Genomic DNA, 20,368 nt, shown 5'->3' with positions numbered 1-20,368 from the left:
TTACAAAATACATTTTAAAAAGTATCTATCTCGAGTGTGCAATACAACGGTGCTGCTTTTGTTTTGAAAAGCGTTATTTGTATGACTTCTGTGTGGACGTATGCTCGTGCGCGCAGCGGCAATCACAAATTACAAAATAAATTGAAAAAAACATCTATGTCGTGCGTGCAATACAACTGTGCTGCTTTTATTTTGAAAAGTGTTATTTATGGGCGTGTGTCCTGTTAGTGAAGGCGCACAGCGACAAGTGATGCCCGGACCGCCCGGTTATCCCCGAGACGCTAAAAAAAGAAAAGGTGATGACGAAAGGCGTGTTTTCAACAAGACATGGACTGCCAAGTAAAGGTAAAGCCGTGTGCTTAATTTGTAGTACACATGTTGCTGTGTTTAAAGGCCTACTGAAAGCCACTACTACCGACCACGCAGTCTGATAGTTTATATATCAATGATGAAATCTTAACATTATAACACATGCCAATACGGCCGGGTTAACTTATAAAGTGACATTTTAAATTTGCCGCTAAACTTCCGGTTCGAAACGCCTCTGAGGATGACGTATGCGCGTGACGTAGCCCGGCGAACACGGGTATGCCTTCCACATTGAAGCCAATACGAAAAAGCTCTGTTTTCATTTCATAATTCCACAGTATTCTGGACATCTGTGTTCGTGAATCTGTTGCAATCATGTTCATTGCATTATGGAGAAGGAAGCCGAGCAAGCAAAGAAGAAAGTTGTCGGTGCGAAATGGACGTATTTTTCGAACGTAGTCAGCAACAACAGTACACAGCCGGCGCTTCTTTGTTTACATTCCCGAAAGATGCAGTCAAGATGGAAGAACTCGGATAACAGAGACTCTAACCAGGAGGACTTTTGACTTCGATACACAGACGCCTGTAGAGAACTGGGACAACACAGACTCTTACCAGGATTACTTTGATTTGGATGACAAAGACGCAGACGTGCTACTGTGAGTATGCAGCTTTGGCTTCTAAACATTTGATCGCTTGACCGTATGTGCGCAACTTTTTTTTGCGTATGTACGTAACTTTTTAAAAATATATAAGCTTTATGGACCTTGGGTTAGGTGAACGGTCTTTTGGGCTGAGTGATTGTGTGTGTTGATCAGGTGTTTGAATTGTATTGGCGTGTTCTATGGAGCTAGGAGCTAGCAGAGGAGCTAGGAGCTAGCGTAACAAACACGCAGGTGTTTTTATGCAGGATTAATTTGTGGCATATTAAATACAAGCCTGGTTGTGTTGTGGCTAATAGAGTATATATATGTCTTGTGTTTATTTACTGTTGTAGTCATTCCCAGCTGAATATCAGGTCACCCCCGCCTCTCACAGCATCTTCCCTATCTGAATAGCTTCACTTGCACTTTACTCATCCACAAATCTTTCATCCTCGCTCAAATTAATGGGGAAATTGTCGCTTTCTCGGTCCGAATCTCTCTCACTTCATGCGGCCATCATTGTAAACAATAGGGAACTTTGCGTATATGTTCAACTGACTACGTCACGCTACTTCCGGTAGGGGCAAGCCTTTTTTTTATCAGATACCAAAAGTTGCGATCTTTATCGTCGTTGTTCTATAATAAATCCTTTCAGCAAAAATATGGCAATATCGCGAAATGATCAAGTATGACACATAGAATAGATCTGCTATCCCCGTTTAAATAAAAAAAATTCATTTCAGTAGGCCTTTAAAGAATATAGTGTAACGACCTGCTGAAGTTGATGTTGTCTTCTTGAGTTGCGTAAATGAGGAGTGAGGATAGACGTGAGTGTGGAAGGAACGAGATAAGTTGAGCTGTGTTAGTATAGCTTGCGCAATAAAAGTTTAAAAAGAGCGTCAGACTTGGTGTGCACTTCTTCTGGACGCTACAAATTTTGGCAGAAGTAAAACTTTGCACATACTGCACTGCTTAATTGTGTGCGCAGCCTGCTACGTCATCGAGAGGTACGTGCCACGTGAGGAGCTCGCTGCAGAGAGAGAGAATGAGAGAGAGAGAGAGAGAGAGAGAGAGAGAGAGAGAGAGAGAGAGAGAGAGAGAGAGAGAGGGGCAGTGTCTACAGGTGCAGCTCACGCTGCTTGCCATGGGGGAATTCCGCCCTCAATGAAGACTCCCAGGTTTGATGGCAAGGCGAACTGGGAGGCGTTTCATCCCACTTCTGACACCAATTGTAGCGTCCAGAAGAAGTGCACACCAAGTCTGACGCTCTTTTTAAACTTTTATTGAGCAACCTATACTAACACAGCTCAACTTATCTCGTTCTTTCCACACGCACATCTATCCTCACTCTTCATTTCCGCAACAGCAACGCTTCCTCCTTCTTCGCCAATCACCTTGCAGGCGTGCTACGTTCACAACAAAGAGGCGGCTGGATAAAGTGACAGAAATTGAAATTTTTGCATTGTATTACACATCAGGAAGTGTTGTGTAAGAAAGTGTTAAAAATAAAACCATCAAAAGCCATCTGCTTTTGTATAAAGATAAGTTAGGTTAAATGAAAATATTATTATTTTTTATCTTACGGTATATCAAAAATAATTTAAGCAAAATTTAATTAAAAAATATTGTCGGTGTGGCCCTCCAGCAGTACTCGGGTTGGTCATGCGGCCCCCGGTAAAAATTAATTGCCCACCCCTGGTTTACATTGTGACGCCGGTGAGCTACGATGTGTAGTGAAGTGAAGTGAAGTGAATTATATTTATATAGCGCTTTTCTCTAGTGACTCAAAGCGCTTTACATAGTGACACCCAATATCTAAGTTACATTTAAACCAGTGTGGGTGGCACTGGGAGCAGGTGGGTAAAGTGTCTTGCCCAAGGACACAACGGCAGTGACTAGGATGGCGGAAGCGGGGATTGAACCTGCAACTCTCAAGTTGCTGGCACGGCCGCTCTACCAACCGAGCTATACCGCCCCAATGCCACAGTGGGACCTCGGTTTTCGTTTGATTCACTTTACAACTATGATTTTGTAAGCCATCGCAGTATCATAACATCCAAATATATCCGCTGGATGTCATACATTTACAGTATCACCCAGCCCAACAGTAGATACAATCAAGGTTTTGTAATGGACAGTTTGAGCCAAAATTCAATCACCTAACTGTACGGGTGTCCCGATACAACTTTTTCACTTCTGACAGACATTCAATATTGGCTAATACGATATCAGTATATCTCCTTTAATTATTTAGCGCTGTGGAATGTAATTAGTCAAACAGAACAAAGGCAGGGATGAAAAACACAAAGCTATTTATTATTAGCCATCTAGAATGGACTTATGCTGTTTTTAAGTTTTAGTGGAGTGGTAATTGTGGCTCATGACGCAAAAAGTCGAATGATGCGTACACGTTTGTTACTGGATACTTTCCAATACGCAATTGTTTTGGAGACTTAAGTAATATGCAACTACATTTATTTGTTACTAGTTTATATTGAAAAATGTGCTGTATTAGACCACAATATTGTTCCATTATGGACACATTATGTATGTCTAGCCCGTGTGCTATTGTGTGCTTTGCTGTTGTGTAGCGGCTAGCTCTTAGTAGCCTACAGCTTACAATGCTTACCTTTTATAAATGACTTAACTAAAATACAAGAAAAGACCAACCTTGTGTGTTTATTGGAGGACATTTAGAAGTCAACAGTCTGTCCAGATTTGCACTTATAAACACACTGCAGGACTGCTTGTATCGGACTGTTTTGATGCAAGCCAATATTGATGTGTTTGCTGATATTGGACTAATATCAATATTGGATCGGGACACCCCTAAACATAACATTATTATGAATTTAGGAGTCAACCAGAATCACAGAATGTTCCACTTTATATATTCTTCTGTTTATGAATGACTTTTTAAAATGTGTTCCAAAGAATAATCCTCAGTGAAGCATGGTTAGCTATTCCTCGTCCTGCAGGGATGATACTTGTAAGAAACATACTTTATTTGTCGCCATGGAGACCAGGATTAGTGATTTAGAAGTAACTAAAACACTGCAGACGGCGGATGGACATTAAAGCACCTCTTCCTGAGGGCGTTTCAGTGTTATAAATTCACCTTTATCTTTAGTTTTTAAGCCAAAATGCGTCCGTTCTCCCGTTTCTGTCTACACACTGTGCCTGCTTGTAAGTACTCCGTGATTGTGTGCTGCCGAACATGCTCCTCTGCTCGTAAAACCAGCAATGACTCGACGTGACAACGACGCCGGCGTGGGGGTGTGGGGGACCGGCACGTTTAAGAGACGGTATCGTACCGAAAATGATTCATTAGTATCGCCGTACTATACCAATACCGGTATATCATACAACCCTAATTCAGACCCATACTACTTACGTAGATTTAATCAAAAACATCGAAAACATACCGAGCAGAGCAGGCGGCAAATACCATATGTCCAAATCACAGAAATGATCTAAAACCACAAACACCATCAAACAAATTGGAAAATGCCGCAAATGAAAAACGCTGCAATCATAAAAACACTACAGGATGGAAAACAGATGCAGAGGAAAAATGCTACAAACAAAGGTAAACAGAAGTTAGGCAGGCTATAGATAAGCTAGTCAGGGTACCAGGAAGTTAGCGAGGTTATTAGGAAGTAAGGTTGTACGGTATACCGGTACAAGTATAGTACCGCAACATTAATGAATCATATTCGGTACTATACCGCCTCTAAGAAGTATCAGTCCCCCCCCCCACTGTCGTCGTCACGTCGTGTCATTGCTGGTTTACGAGCAGAGGAGCATGTTCGGCAGCGCACAATCACGGAGTACTTACAAGCAGACACAGTGTGTAGACAGAAAAGAGAGAACGGACGCATTTTGGCTTAAAAACTAAAGATAAAGGTGAAGTTATAACACTGAAACGCCCTCAGGAAGAGGTGCTTTAAGACATGGCTAGCTAGCTAGCGGCTAACGTCCATTCACAGTCAGCAGTGTTTTAGCTACTTCTAAATCACTAATCCTGGTCTCCATGGCGACAAATAAAGTAAGTTTCTTACAAGTATCATCCCTGCAGGACGAGGAATAGCTAAACATGCTTCTCTACACACCGTAGCCCACCGGCATCACAATGTAAACAAACACCATGGGTGGCTCTACACCTGACATCCACTGTAATGATACCAAGTACTATGATTACGTCGATATTTTTTAGCATCACAAAATCTTTTAAATAAAAAAAAAAAAGTATGTTATGTTTATAATCTCTGGAAATATGTCCCTGGACACATGAGGACTTAGAAAATGACCAATGTATGATCCTGTAACTGCTTGGTATCGGATTGATACCCAAATTTGTGGTATCATCCAAATCAAATCAAATCAAATCAACTTTATTTATAAAGCACATTTAAAATTTACCACAGGGGTAGCCAAAGTGCTGTACAATGGGCAGGTTAAAAATAATACGAGAACCGAGCAAACACAACACAATGCAAACAGAACACAATAAAAAATAATTAAATAAAATATAAAAAACATAAAAACATAAAAACAGGTTCACAGCAGGTGTATTATGGGGCGCCATTGCAGGATGGATATCACTCAGTGTTAAAAGCCATGGAATAAAAGTGTGTTTTTAAGAGAGATTTAAAAACAGGAAGAGAGGAGGCTTGTCTAACACTCAGAGGTAGGTCGTTCCAGAGCTTGGGAGCAGCAGCAGCGAAAGCTCTGTCACCTCTAAGCTTCAGCCTTGTGTCCGGGACCGTCAGTAGCAGCTGATCGGCTGATCTTAGGGATCGGGTGGGGCAGTAAGGCTGAAGGAGGTCGGAGAGATATGTTGGCGCGAGGTTGTTTAGACATTTAAAAACAAATAAAAGGAGTTTAAAATTGATTCTGTAACGCCAAAATTCCAAAACTAATGTATAGCATCCAAACAGAAGAATAAGTGATTATTACATTTTAACAGAAGTGAAGATTAGAGATGTCCGATAATGGCTGTTTTGCCGATAACCGATCTTCTGATATTGTCCAACTCTTAATTACCGATACCAATATCAACCGATGGCGATATGTACAGTCGTGGAATTAACTCATTATTATGCCTACTTTTGTTGTGATGCCCCGCTGGATGCATTAAACAATGTAACAAGGTTTTCCAAAATAAGAAGAGTTAGTGCTGCAAGGGGTTCTGGGTATTTGTTCTGTTGTGTTTATGTTGTGTTACGGTGCGGATGTTCTCCAGAAATGTGTTTGTCATTCTTGTTTGGTGTGGGGTTCACAGTGTGGCACATATTTGTAACAGTGTTAAAGTTGTTTATACGGGCACCCTCAGTGTGACCTGTATGGCTGTTGACCAAGTATGCCTTGCATTCACTTGTAGATATTATGATATTATGTGACTGGGCCTATACTTCATACATACTCTACCTAGCAGACTATATTTTTGGTTTGGAATATTCGACAAACACTGCCCAATCAAGTCCTTAGTTTACGAATATGTTCTTTTTCGTTCCCAAAATAAAAAGGACCCGTGTGTGGACCTGACATACCACGCAAAAGTGTGCATCAATTACCTTTTTTTGCATTTTCATTCCACACCACAGTACTGAACCACAAGTGTGGCTAAACTGGAGTCCCTTTTGGCAGCGTCCTCCAATATTGACGCCCATCTGTCTGTCACTCCATGATCGCCATGATGAATATGATGAATATGACAGGAGTGGATGCGCCGCCGTTGATCGCCCCTGACGACGGCGGCGGCGTTTCTCGCTTTCTGTTCCCCTGATTGCCATTCATGCTATTAAATGGAGCAGTTCATTAGACGGCGGCATTATGAATCTGATTTGCATTCGCCCATATTCATATTGCATACATTAACGACAACACACGCGTGACATTTGGGCTTCAGCGGGCATTTGAACACACAAATGAATATATTCATGGCGAGCCCCCCTCCCTCGGTCTCTCCTTGGCTAAAAAAAAAAAAAAAAAAAAAAGCACTCTGGAAATTAAAAAATATTATTTGCAGGTGAAACAGCGTACGTGTTTGACTTTGTTTTGCATTTTTGATGTCAGCATTCTATTCAAAGATCCTATGTATCAGTGGTCCCGAGGGTTGCAAAATTCCGGGAATATTCAAAGTTGGAAACTTTCCACGGGAATATATGGAAATTAACGGGAATTAATGGGAAATTAATGGGAATAAACAATGAATGCAACATGCTAGATCTTGCAGCATGAATATTGTCAGAAAAATTTGGGCTTTCTGCTCCGCCGCTCCCAGTCTGTGGAACGCTCTCCCTGACCACCTGAGGGCACCACAGACTGTGGATGCTTTTACAAAACGCTTAAAAACCTTTCTTTTTAAAAAAAGCCTTTGTTTAGATATGTGCACACTAGTTTTAGCTATTTGGCTGTTCTAGCTTTTTTTATTATCTTTTTATTTTTTCAATACATTGTAGCACTTTGAGGTAGTTTACTCAATGTAAAGTGCTTTTTACAAATAAAATCTATTATTATAATTATTATTATTAAAAATTGTATGTAAATTATCAAAAAAAACTTTCCATTCCCTGAATACCCAGTGGACAGACGAAAGCTGTCTTTGTTACACCAAGCCAACGGCTTGGAAAATTCCGCTGTGTACGATGGGAGGAGACGGGAGGGGTTATATATTTTGATCCAAGACCTGCCCAAGCTCGATCCAGGACCAGTCTAAGCCCGAGGCATCTTTTTCTTTTTTGTTAATGTGACCAAAAACAATGGCTGTTTACACCCCCCCATTCCTTTAGTAACAGCTGTTGTTATGTAAACAGGGAATATCCAAATAAAAGCGGAGACAAGAACCTTTTTTCGTCAGAGCGTGATGACTCTGTGCAAGGGTACAGGTGTACACGTCTCTCCTCAAATTGAGCAAAATTTAATTCTGTCTCTGTTTGATTCTTTGCTTCTTGTCTGTTTTAATAGATGTCATCGATGTTTGAACCCGACAATTATTAGCTAAAACAACCTGATTTAATGCAGATTCAGTAGAATTTCAACCCTTCACTGTGCATTCCTCCATCACATGTGCAGTGCAATTTTTGTATTTTTATTTTTTTTTGTCATAAAAAATACAATCATGTGTGCCTGCAGACTGTATTGATCTATAATGTAGGAACCAGAAATATTAATAACAGAAAGAAACAACCCTTTTGTGCGAATGAGTGTGAATGAGTGTAAATGGGCGAGGGAGGTTTTTTGGGTTGGTGTATCTTGTGTTTTTTATGTTGATTTAATAAAAAAATAAAAAAAACATTTAAAAAAAAAATTAATTTCTTGTGCGGTCCGGTACCAATTGATCCACGAAACGGTACCGGGCCACGGACCGGTAACGGGCCGCGGCCCGGTGGTTGGGGACCACTGCTTTACACAGCATGATATGTCCTCCTTCCATATTGAGGATCTTTGACCGCTGTTTTTGCAGTAGTTACTTAAAAACTACAAAGCACTAATGTCCTAGAGCAGGGGTCGGCAACCCGTGGCTCTAGAGCTGCATGCTGCTCTTTAGTGCGGCCCTAGTGGCTCTCTGGAGCTTATTCATAAATGTATGAAAAATGGAAAAAGATGAGGGGAAAAAACGTTTTAATATGGTTTCTGTAGGAGGACAAACATGACACAAACCTCCCTAATTGTTATAAAGCACACTGTTTATATCAAACATGCTTCACTGATTCGAGTATTTGGCGAGCACCGTTTTGTCCTACTAATTTTGGCGGTCCTTGAACTCACCGTAGTTTGTTTACATGTATAACTTTCTCCGACTTTCTAGGACGTGTTTTATGACACTTTTTTTTCTGTCTCATTTTGTCCACCAAACTTTTAACGTTGTGCGTGAATGCACAAAGGTGAGTTTTGTTGATGTTATTGACTTGTGTGGAGTGCTAATCAGACATATTTGGTCACTGCATGACTGCAAGCTAATCGATGCTAACATGCTATTTAGGCTAGCTGTATGTACATATTGCATCATTATGCCTCATTTGTAGCTATATTTGAGGTCATTTAGTTTCCTTTAAGTCATCTTAATTCAATTTATATCTCATGACACACTATCTGTATGTAATATGGCTTTTTACTTTTTGCGGCTCCAGACAGATTTGTTTTTGTATTTTTGGTCCAATATGGCTCTTTCAACATTTTGGGTTGCAGACCCCTGTACTAGAGAATCATCTTTGGCCAGCACATTTGAAGTAGGTTCTTTACAAAAGAGCAGAGCATCCCTGTCATATAGAGAATGTCTGACTAGCTTTTTTGTAGTATCTTCTTAAAAACAGCAAAGCACTCCATTCATGTACAGGATCTCGGACTAATGTTTTTGTAGTAGGTGTTTTAAAACAGCACAGAGCGCCGATCTTTGACCAGCATTTTTACAGTAGGTGCTTAAAAACAGCAGTGTTCCTGTGATATAGAGGATCTTTGACTGGCGTTTTTGCACTTGGTCCTTATAAACAGCACAGTGTCACTGTCATATTGAGGATCTTTGACAACTGTTTTTGCAGTAGTTGCTCAAAGAAAACAAGCACTAATGTCATACAAAGGATCTTTTTACCAGCATTTTTACAACAGCAACACATTCCTTTCATATGTGGGATTGCATCTTTGCGGTATATTCTTAATAACAGCAAAACACTCTTTTCATATAGAGGATCTTTGACTAGTGTTTTTGCAATAGGTGTTTAAAAACAGCAGAGAGCTCCGATCTTGGGCCAGCATTTTTACAGTAGGTGCTTAAAAACAGCAGTGTTCCTGTCATATTGAGGATCTTTGAAGACTGTTTTTGCAGAACAAGCACTAGTGTCATAATTAGGATCTTTGGTCAGCATTTTTACACTTGGATCCTGGAAAAACAACAAAGCATTCCTGTCATATATCGGATCTCTGAATAGCGTTTTTTGCAGTATGTTCTTAAAAACCGCAAAGCACTCCTTTTTAAAAACAGCAGAGAGCTACGATCTTTGACCAGCATTTTTACAGTAGGTCCTGGAAAACAGCAGTGTTCCTGTCATATAGAGGATTTTTGACTAGTGTTTTTTCAGTTGGTGTTTAAAAACAGCAAAGTGTTCTTTCTTTCTTTCTTTCTTTCTTTCTTTCTTTCTTTCTTTCTTTAATTTATTTCGAACATGAACACACTTACAGTATAATACATCACACAATTTCATATCATTTCACTTTACATCATGTCCGAAAAGGAGTAGGAAGAAGCAAAGCTTATTTAATCCTACCCCTTTCCCACTTCAGAGCGTTTACAAATATATACATCATTTACTGACCTTTTTATATAATAAAATAACATCTGTGAATTAGTATACACAACAGTTTTGTAATATGTAATTAATTAATTCGGTCATTATTAACACACTGAGATGTAGAATATCTTATTTTCAATAAGGTTGAAAGTATTTCTCATAATTCTTCTTTGTACTTTGTAAGCACTATTATTTTGAACAACTTCTTGAACTGGATCATATCAGTACAATGTTTAACTTCTTTACTTAATCCATTCCATCATTTAATTCCACATACTGATATACTTATCATATTAAAGATCTTTGACAGCTATTTTTGCAGTTGTTGCTTAAAAACAACCAAGCACTTGTCATCAGGCCTGGCCTTAACCAATCTGGCGCCCCCCCCCCCCCCCCCCCATCGGCAGTGAAGTGTATATACTCACAAGAAACCGAATAGCTTTGTCTTTGACCTTTCTTTTTTACTTAAAGAAAGCAAATTAACATATTATATGAGAATGTTATGTTATGATTATCTTTAACCGAATCACAGCAGTGCTCAAATTAAAAAAACAGCATTCCCTCTCATGTGATATTGCTTAATTAACATTAATGATGTGCACTTTAACAACTAGGCTTACAACTATACCTAGTATATAAAGGGGTAGAAAAGTGACTATTACCTGCAGGGCAAACATTAGCTAACCAGAAGGCAATAACAATGTAAACAAAAAACACCTGCTTAAAAGATCTGATACAAATGTCCCTGAGGAATGTAAGGGGGGAGTACTGTAATTACCTAACGCTACATTATTATTTTCCATAACAATTTAGCCCCCTCCACAATATTAACCCGACGTTAAAACAGAACTAGCTATTTATTGATTAGCAATTGCCGAATCATGTAACATTAGCTTAATGCTAAAAAGCCAGGTTACTATCACATTCTGTAACAGACAAATAATTTCATGTAGGCTATAGTTACCTAATAAATGATAAATGGGTTATACTTGTATAGCGCTTTTCTACCTTCAAGGTACTCAAAGCGCTTTGACAGTATTTCCACATTCACCCATTCACACACACATTCACACACTGATGGCGGGAGCTGCCATGCAAGGCGCTAACCAGCAGCCATCAGGAGCAAGGGTGAAGTGTCTTGCCCAAGGACACAACAGACGTGACTAGGATGGTAGAAGGTGGGGATTGAACCCCAGTAACCAGCAACCCTCCGATTGCTGGCCCGGCCACTCTACCAACTTCGCCACGCCGTCCCTACCTGCTACCTCTGTCTCTTTCTCGTTTCTCCTCCTCTTCTTTTCTCTTTTTTCTTCCCTGGGCACCTGACAGTTTTGGCCGTTTTGACATCTTGTGTTGATTTTTTGATGTGGTAAGAGTCATGATACGGGAAGGGAGGGGCGCACCAAGCGGGGCATGGGGGGGCGGGGGGGTTGAGGGGGGGGGGATGTAATGTTGTAACAAATAATATTTCTATTAAATAGGCTTTACTTTGCATTTTAATTAACGTGGGATTATTTTTTGTATTTAGAAATAATAGTACCAACTTTTTTTTTTCTTTTTCTCTCCAACATTTGTGGCACTGGCGTGGCGCCCCCTGATGGACGGCGCCCTTAGCATTTGCCTATACGGCCTATGCCACGGGCCGGCCCTGCTTGTCATAGAGGTAAAGTGTTCCGATCATATTAAAGATCTTTGACTAGAGTTTTTGCAGAATGTGCTTAAAAACAGCAAATAACTTCTTTCACATGAGGATATTTTGTTCCTGTTAAAAAGAGGATCTTTGACTAGCGTTTTTGCACGATGTTCTTTAGGAATTCAAAGCTCTCCCATCATATAGAGGATTTTTGACATATTTTTGCAGAAGTTGCATAAAAGCAACCAACTGTCATTTAAGAAAATATTCGACGCATTAAAACCAGCAGAGCGTTCCTGTCATACAGAGGATCTTTGACCAGCATTTTACACAATGTTCTTAAAAAAACTATTTTTGCAGTAGTTTCTTAAAAACAAACAAGCCCTTTTCATAGAGAGGATCTTTGACTAGCGTTTTTGCAGTAGGTGCTTAAAAACAGCAAATAACTTATTTCACATGAGGATCCTTTGTTCCTGTCAAATAGAGGATCTTTGACTAGCGTTTTTGCACGATGTTCTTTAGGAATCCATCATATAGAGCAGTGGTCCCCAACCACCGGGCCGCACAAGAAATTGGTACTGGGCCGTACAAGAAATAAAAAATAAAAAAATAAAAATTATTTTTTTATTTTTTATTTTTTATTAAATCAACATAAAAAAACACAAGCTACACTTACAATTAGTGCACCAACCCAAAAAACCTCCCTCCCCCATTTACACTCATTCACACAAAAGGGTTGTTTCTTTCTGTTATTAATATTCTGGTTCCTACATTATATATCAATATATATCAATATAGTCTGCAAGGGATACAGTCCGTAAGCACACATGATTGTATTTTTTAGTGACACAAAAAAATAAAAAATAGCATACCACCCCCGAAACCCCGCCCCCTGTGTATACAAATACAGTAGTCAAAGATCCTCTCTACAAGGAGTGGTTTTCTGTTTTTAAGAACATACTACAAAAGCGCTAGTCAGAGGTCCTCTATATGACAGGGATGCTCTGTTGTTTTTAAAGACCTAGTCAAAGATCCTGTGTATTAAAAAAAAAGTGCTTTATAGTCTAGAAGAACGCCAGTCAGAGATCCTATATTATTCAGGAACACTCTACTGTAAAAATGCTGGTCAAAGATTCTCTCTATGACATTAGCGCTTGGTTGTTTTGAAGCAAACTACTGGAGGAAAAATGGGCTGTTTTTAGGGACCTATTGTAAAAATACTGGTCTAAGATCAGCACTCTGTTGTTTTTAAACACCTACTGCAAATCCACTAGTCAAAGATCCTCTATACAAGAGGAGTGATTTTCTCTGTTTTTATGAATTTATACTACCAACACTCTACTGTAAAAATGCTGGTCAAAGATCCTCTCTATGACATTAGAGCGTGGTTGTTTTGAAGCAAACTCGTTTTTGCAGTAGTGGAACAATGGGCAGTTTTTAAGCATCTACTGTAAATACACTAGTCAAAGATCCTCTCTATGACATTAGAGCTCGGTTGTTTTGAAGCAAACTAGTAGAGGAATAATGGGATGTTTTTAGGCACTTATTGTAAAAATACTGGTCTAAGATCGGCACTCTCTGCTGTTTTTTAAACACCTACTGCAAAAACACTGGTCAAAGATCCTCTGTACAAGAGGAGTGATTTTTTTTGTTTTTATGAACTTATACTACCAACACTCTACTGTAAAAATGCTGGTCAAAGATCCTCTCTATGACATTAGAGCTCGGTTGTTTTGAAGCAAACTAGTTTTTGCAGTAGAGGAACAATGGGCTGTTTTTAGGCACTTATTGTAAAAATACTGGTCTAAGATCGGCACTCTCTGCTATTTTTTAAACACCTACTGCAAATACACTAGTCAAAGATCCTTTGTGTAAGAGGAGTGATTTGCTGTTTTTATGAAAATACTACAAAAGCGCTAGTCAGAGGTCCTCTATAATATGACAGGGATGCTTTGTTGTTTTTAAAGGCCTTGTCAAAGATCCTGAGTATAAAAAAAAGTGCTTTATAGTCTAGAAGAACGCCAGTCAGAGATCCTATATTATTCAGGAACACTCTACTGTAAAATGCTGGTCAAAGATCCTCTCTATGACATTAGAGCTCGGTTGTTTTGAAGCAAACTAGTGGAGGAATAATGGGCTGTTTTTAGGCACTTATTGTAAAAATACTGGTCTAAGATCGGCACTCTCTGCTGTTTTTTAAACACCTACTGCAAATACACTAGTCAAAGATCCTCTGTACAAGAGGAGTGATTTTTTTTGTTTTTATGAACTTATACTACCAACACTCTACTGTAAAAATGCTGGTCAAAGATCCTCTCTATGACATTAGAGCTTGGTTGTTTTGAAGCAAACTCGTTTTTGCTGTAGTGGAACAATGGTCAGTTTTTAAGCATCTACTGTAAATACAGTAGTCAAAGATCCTCTCCATGACATTAGAGCTCGGTTGTTTTGATGCAAACTAGTAGAGAAATAATGGGCTGTTTTTAGGCACTTATTGTAAAAATACTGGTCTAAGATCGGCACTCTCTGCTGTTTTTTAAACACCTACTGCAAATACACTAGTCAAAGATCCTCTGTACAAGAGGAGTGATTTTTTTTGTTTTTATGAACTTATACTACCAACACTCTACTGTAAAAATGCTGGTCAAAGATCCTCTCTATGACATTAGAGCTCGGTTGTTTTGAAGCAAACTCGTTTTTGCAGTAGTGGAACAATGGGCTGTTTTTAAGCACCTACTGTAAATACACTGGTCAAAGATCCTCTCTATGACATTAGAGCTCGGTTGTTTTGAAGCAAACTAGTAGAGGAATAATGCGCTGTTTTTAGGCACTTATTGTAAAAATACTGGTCTAAGATCGGCACTCTCTGCTGTTTTTTAAACACCTACTGCAAATACACTAGTCAAAGATCCTCTGTACAAGAGGAGTGATTTTTTTTGTTTTTATGAACTTATACTACCAACACTCTACTGTAAAATGCTGGTCAAAGATCCTCTCTACGACATTAGAGCTCGGTTGTTTTGAAGCAAACTAGTGGAGGAACAATGGGCTGTTTTTAGGCACTTATTGTAAAAATACTGGTCTAAGATCGGCACTCTCTGCTGTTTTTTAAACACCTACTGCAAATACACTAGTCAAAGATCCTCTGTACAAGAGGAGTGATTTTTTTTGTTTTTATGAACTTATACTACCAACACTCTACTGTAAAAATGCTGGTCAAAGATCCTCTCTATGACATTAGAGCTCGGTTGTTTTGAAGCAAACTCGTTTTTGCAGTAGAGGAACAATGGGCAGTTTTTAAGCACCTACTGTAAATACACTAGTCAAAGATCCTCTCGACAAGAGGAGTGATTTGCCGTTATTAGGAACATACTGCAAAAAAGCTGGTCAGAGATCCTGTATTGGACAGGAATGCGTTACCGTTTAAAAAAATGCTCTCTCCAAGATCCTCTCCATACCATTAGTGCTTGGTTGTTTTCAGGCATGTACTGCATAAAAGGTCAAAGATCCTCTATATGACATCATATGTGAGTGCATATGTACAGCATATTTATATTTGGTTCACTAGTGAGCACCTGGCGGTGTTTTGATGATGCACGCGTGACATACGTCGACCCCCCCCTCCCCCCCCATTAGCCGCACGTCGTTATTATCATTCCGCCGTAATGTCGCTCTTTGCCCGCGGCGTCCCGGCCTTTGTGATTCCACTGTGATGGCTGGCTTCAGCGTGCTCGTGACGCATCATCAATCTGATTCACGCTGCCCTCCTCCCGCTGTGTTTGCATGAACGCACGCCACGTATGGACGGGCGGCCGCGCCGCAGTGAGGGCCCGACGCCGGGCCGTAGCCTCCGGCCGCCGCCGCCGCTGCTGCTGCTGCTGCTGCTGAGCTGAGGGGAGGGAGAAGCGGCGCCGAGGATGCAGTGGGTCACCCTGGCCGTGGCCCTGGGGTGCGCGCGTCTGGCCCGGGCGTCGCACGGCCCCACCCCCACCCCCACCTCCACGCACACCCCCCTGGTGGACAACTCCGAGGAGGAAGTGGACGAGCCCTGCTTCGAGCCGTGCGCGTGCGAGGTGAAGGAAGGCGTGCTGCACGTGCACTGCGATGGGCGGGGCTTCACCAACGGCAGCCAGGTAACTTCCGGTCCTCCTTTTTTTTTTTTTTTTACACGTAACTGTAAACAACTACAGTGTCTATACAGGATGTCCTGGTCAACATGCTGACATAAATGTAATACTTATACTGTATGTGTATTATATGTTTGTATACATGTTCTACATATATGTATTACATGCAATAATACATATACATAATAATAATACATTATATTACATATATGTATTATATGTATACATTTAATGCATACGTATTAAATATAAGTTTTGCATGTATTACATATATGTATTATTACATGTAATACATATATGTATTATTACATGTAATACATATATGTATTACATGTAATAATGCATATATGTATTACATGCAATAATACATATATATATTGCATGCACTAATACATATATGTATTACATGTAATAATACATATATGTATTACATGTAATAATGCATATATGTATTACATGCAATAATACATATATGTATTACATGCAATAATACATATATGTATTACATGTAATAATACATATATGTATTACATTAAATAATGCATATATGTATTACATGCAATAATGCATATATGTATTACATGTAATAATACATATATGTATTACATGTAATAATACATATATGTATTACATGCAATAATACATATATATATATTGCATGCTCTAATACATATATGTATTACATGGAATAATGCATATATGTATTACATGCAATAATACATATATGTATTACATGCAATAATACATATATGTATTACATGTAATAATGCATATATGTATTACGTGTAATAATACATATATGTATTACATGTAATAATACATATATGTATTACATGCAATAATACATATATATATATTGCATGCTCTAATACATATATGTATTACATGGAATAATGCATATATGTATTACATGCAATAATACATATATGTATTACATGCAATAATACATATATGTATTACATGTAATAATGCATATATGTATTACATGCAATAATACATATATGTATTACATGCAATAATACATATATGTATTACATGTAATAATACATATATGTATTACATTAAATAATGCATATATGTATTACATGCAATAATGCATATATGTATTACATGTAATAATACATATATGTATTACATGTAATAATACATATATGTATTACATGCAATAATACATATATATATATTGCATGCTCTAATACATATATGTATTACATGGAATAATGCATATATGTATTACATGTAATAATACATATATGTATTACATGTAATAATACATATATGTATTACATGTAATAATACATATATGCATTACATGCAATAATACATATATGTATTACATGCAATAATACATATATGTATTACATGTAATAATACATATATGTATTACATGTAATAATACATATATGTATTACATGCAATAATACATATATATATATTGCATGCTCTAATACATATATGTATTACATGGAATAATGCATATATGTATTACATGCAATAATACATATATGTATTACATGCAATAATACATATATGTATTACATGTAATAATGCATATATGTATTATGTGTAATAATATATGTATTACATGTAATAATACATATATGTATTACATGCAATAATACATATATGTATTACATTAAATAATGCATATATGTATTACATGCAATAATGCATATATGTATTACATGTAATAATACATATATGTATTACATGTAATAATACATATATGTATTACATGTAATAATACATATATGTATTACATGCAATAATACATATATATATATATATATTGCATGCTCTAATACATACAGTATATGTATTACATGTAATAATACATATATGTATTACATGTAATAATACATATATGTATTACATGCAATAATACATATATTTATTTATTACATGTAATAATGCATATATGTATTACATGTAATAATATATGTATTACATGTAATAATACATATATGTATTACATGCAATAATACATATATGTATTACATTAAATAATGCATATATGTATTACATGCAATAATGCATATATGTATTACATGTAATAATACATATATGTATTACATGCAATAATACATATATGTATTACATGCAATAATACATATATGCATTACATGTAATAATACATATATGTAGTACATGTAATAATACATATATGTATTACATGCAATAATACATATATATATATATATATATATGTTGCATGCTCTAATACATATATGTATTACATGTAATAATACATATATGTATTACATGTAATAATACATATATGTATTACATGTAATAATACATATATGTATTACATGCAATAATACATATATGTATTTATTACATGTAATAATGCATATATGTATTACATGTAAAAATATATGTATTACATGTAATAATACATATATGTATTACATGCAATAATACATATATGTATTACATTAAATAATGCATATATGTATTACATGCAATAATGCATATATGTATTACATGCAATAATGCATATATGTATTACATGCAATAATGCATATAAGTATTACATGCAATAATACATATATGTATTACATGCAATAATACATATATGTATTACATGTAATAATGCATGTATGTACTACATGTAATAATGCATGTATGTACTACATGCAATACATACATTTAATACATATGTATTACATGCAATACATATATGTATTACATGTAATACATATATGTATTACATGCAATAATACATACATGTATTACATGCAATAATACATACATGTATTAAATGCAATAATACATATATGTATTACATGCAATACATACATTTAATACATATGTATTACAAGCAATACATATATGTAATACATGCAATACATATATTTAATACATATATGTATTACATGCAATACATACATTTAAGTATAAGTATGTGATTGGAGCACATACTTGTTTGTCACAAAAAACATTCATGAAGTTTGGTTCTTTTATGAATTTATTATGGGTCTACTGGAAAAGTGACCAAATGTGCTGGGTCAAAAGTATACATACAGCAATGTTAATATTTGCTTACATGTCCCTTGGCAAGTTTCACTGCAATAAGGCGCTTTTAGTAGCCATCCACACGCTTCTGGTTGAATTTTTGACCACTCCTCTTGACAAAATTGGTGCAGTTCAACTAAAATTGTTGGTTTTCTGACATGGACTTGTTTCTTCAGCATTGTCCACAGCTCAATTTTTGTTTCATATGACATCACATGGACAAAGATAAGACCTTCTTGAGGAAAGTTCTGTGGTCAGATGAAACAAAAATGTAGCTGTTTGGCCACAATACCCAGCAATATGTTTGGAGGGGAAAAGGTGAGGCCTTTAATCCCAGGAACACCATTCCTACTGCCAAGCATGGTGGTGGTAGTATTATGCTCTGGGCCTGTTTTGCTGCCAATGGAACTGGTGCTTTACAGAGCGTAAATGGGACAATGAAAAAGGAGGATAACCTCCAAATTCTTTAGGACAGCCTAAAATCATCAGCCCGGAGGTTGGGTCTTGGGCACAGTTGGGCGTTCCAACAGGACAATGACCCCCAAACACACGCCAAAAGTGGTAAAGGAATGGCTAAATCAGGCTAGAATGAAGGTTTTAGAATGACCTTCCCAAAGTCCTGACGTGTGGACAATGCTGAAGAAACAAGTCCATGTCAGAAAACCAACACATTTAGCTGAACTGCACCAATTTCGTCAAGAGGAGTGGTGAAAAATTCCACCAGAAGCTTGTGGATGGCTACTGTGGAGAATGCATATATGTTTAAGAGTTATTTCTTTATTCATAGTCATGTTTAAATCAGCTAGTGTTTTTCCATTTGTACTCTTTCTATTTTTTAATCTTATGTCCGCAAGTAAACTGTGTGTGTTATACCATGAAGGCTTATATCTTATCTGTAGTAGAACAATGAGGCTGTATTCCTTTCTGGACAGGGTGGGGGCTTTCTTCTGTATGCAAGAAGTTGTCTCTTCCGTTTGAATGTTAGAACAATCCGAGAAGCCGGTATGAATGTATTGGTGTGGGCTGGTCTCCTGAAGCTTTAGTAAAACTTGATAATATTCCTATTCTGTCTTGATGGTCCTTCTTACTCTGCATATCTGTCATCTGAAAGAACTTGGGATTGACCAGTGACTTTAATACTGGTCAAAAGCGCCTTATTGCAGTGAAACTTGCCAAGGAACATGCAAGCAAATATTAACATTGCCCCTGGGAGGTGAGGGGAGCAGTGAGCAGCAGTGGTGACCACGCCCGGGAATAATTTTTGGTGATTTAACCCCCAATTCCAACCCTTGATGCTGAGTGCCAAGCAGGGAAGTAATGGGTCCCATTTTTATAGTCTTTGGTACG

The 20,368-nt window shown here is 37.5% G+C and overlaps 1 protein-coding gene across 1 annotated transcript in view; it reads left to right on the top strand.

Moving 5' to 3' along the window:
* The window catches only part of LOC133646203 (SLIT and NTRK-like protein 3), a 128,095-nt gene that overhangs the window by 20,055 nt on the left and 87,672 nt on the right, over window positions 1-20,368 (top strand). The window contains exon 2 of the mRNA XM_062041340.1: window positions 15,700-16,009. Coding sequence (XP_061897324.1) covers window positions 15,794-16,009 — 216 coding nt within the window. The 5' untranslated portion in view covers window positions 15,700-15,793. The remainder of the gene's footprint in view (window positions 1-15,699; window positions 16,010-20,368) is intronic.

The sequence above is a fragment of the Entelurus aequoreus genome, linkage group LG03 (assembly GCF_033978785.1).
Source record: "Entelurus aequoreus isolate RoL-2023_Sb linkage group LG03, RoL_Eaeq_v1.1, whole genome shotgun sequence".
Taxonomy (NCBI): domain Eukaryota; kingdom Metazoa; phylum Chordata; class Actinopteri; order Syngnathiformes; family Syngnathidae; genus Entelurus; species Entelurus aequoreus.
Note: the sequence above shows the minus strand (reverse complement) of the source record. Positions and strands in the feature narration are given on the sequence as shown.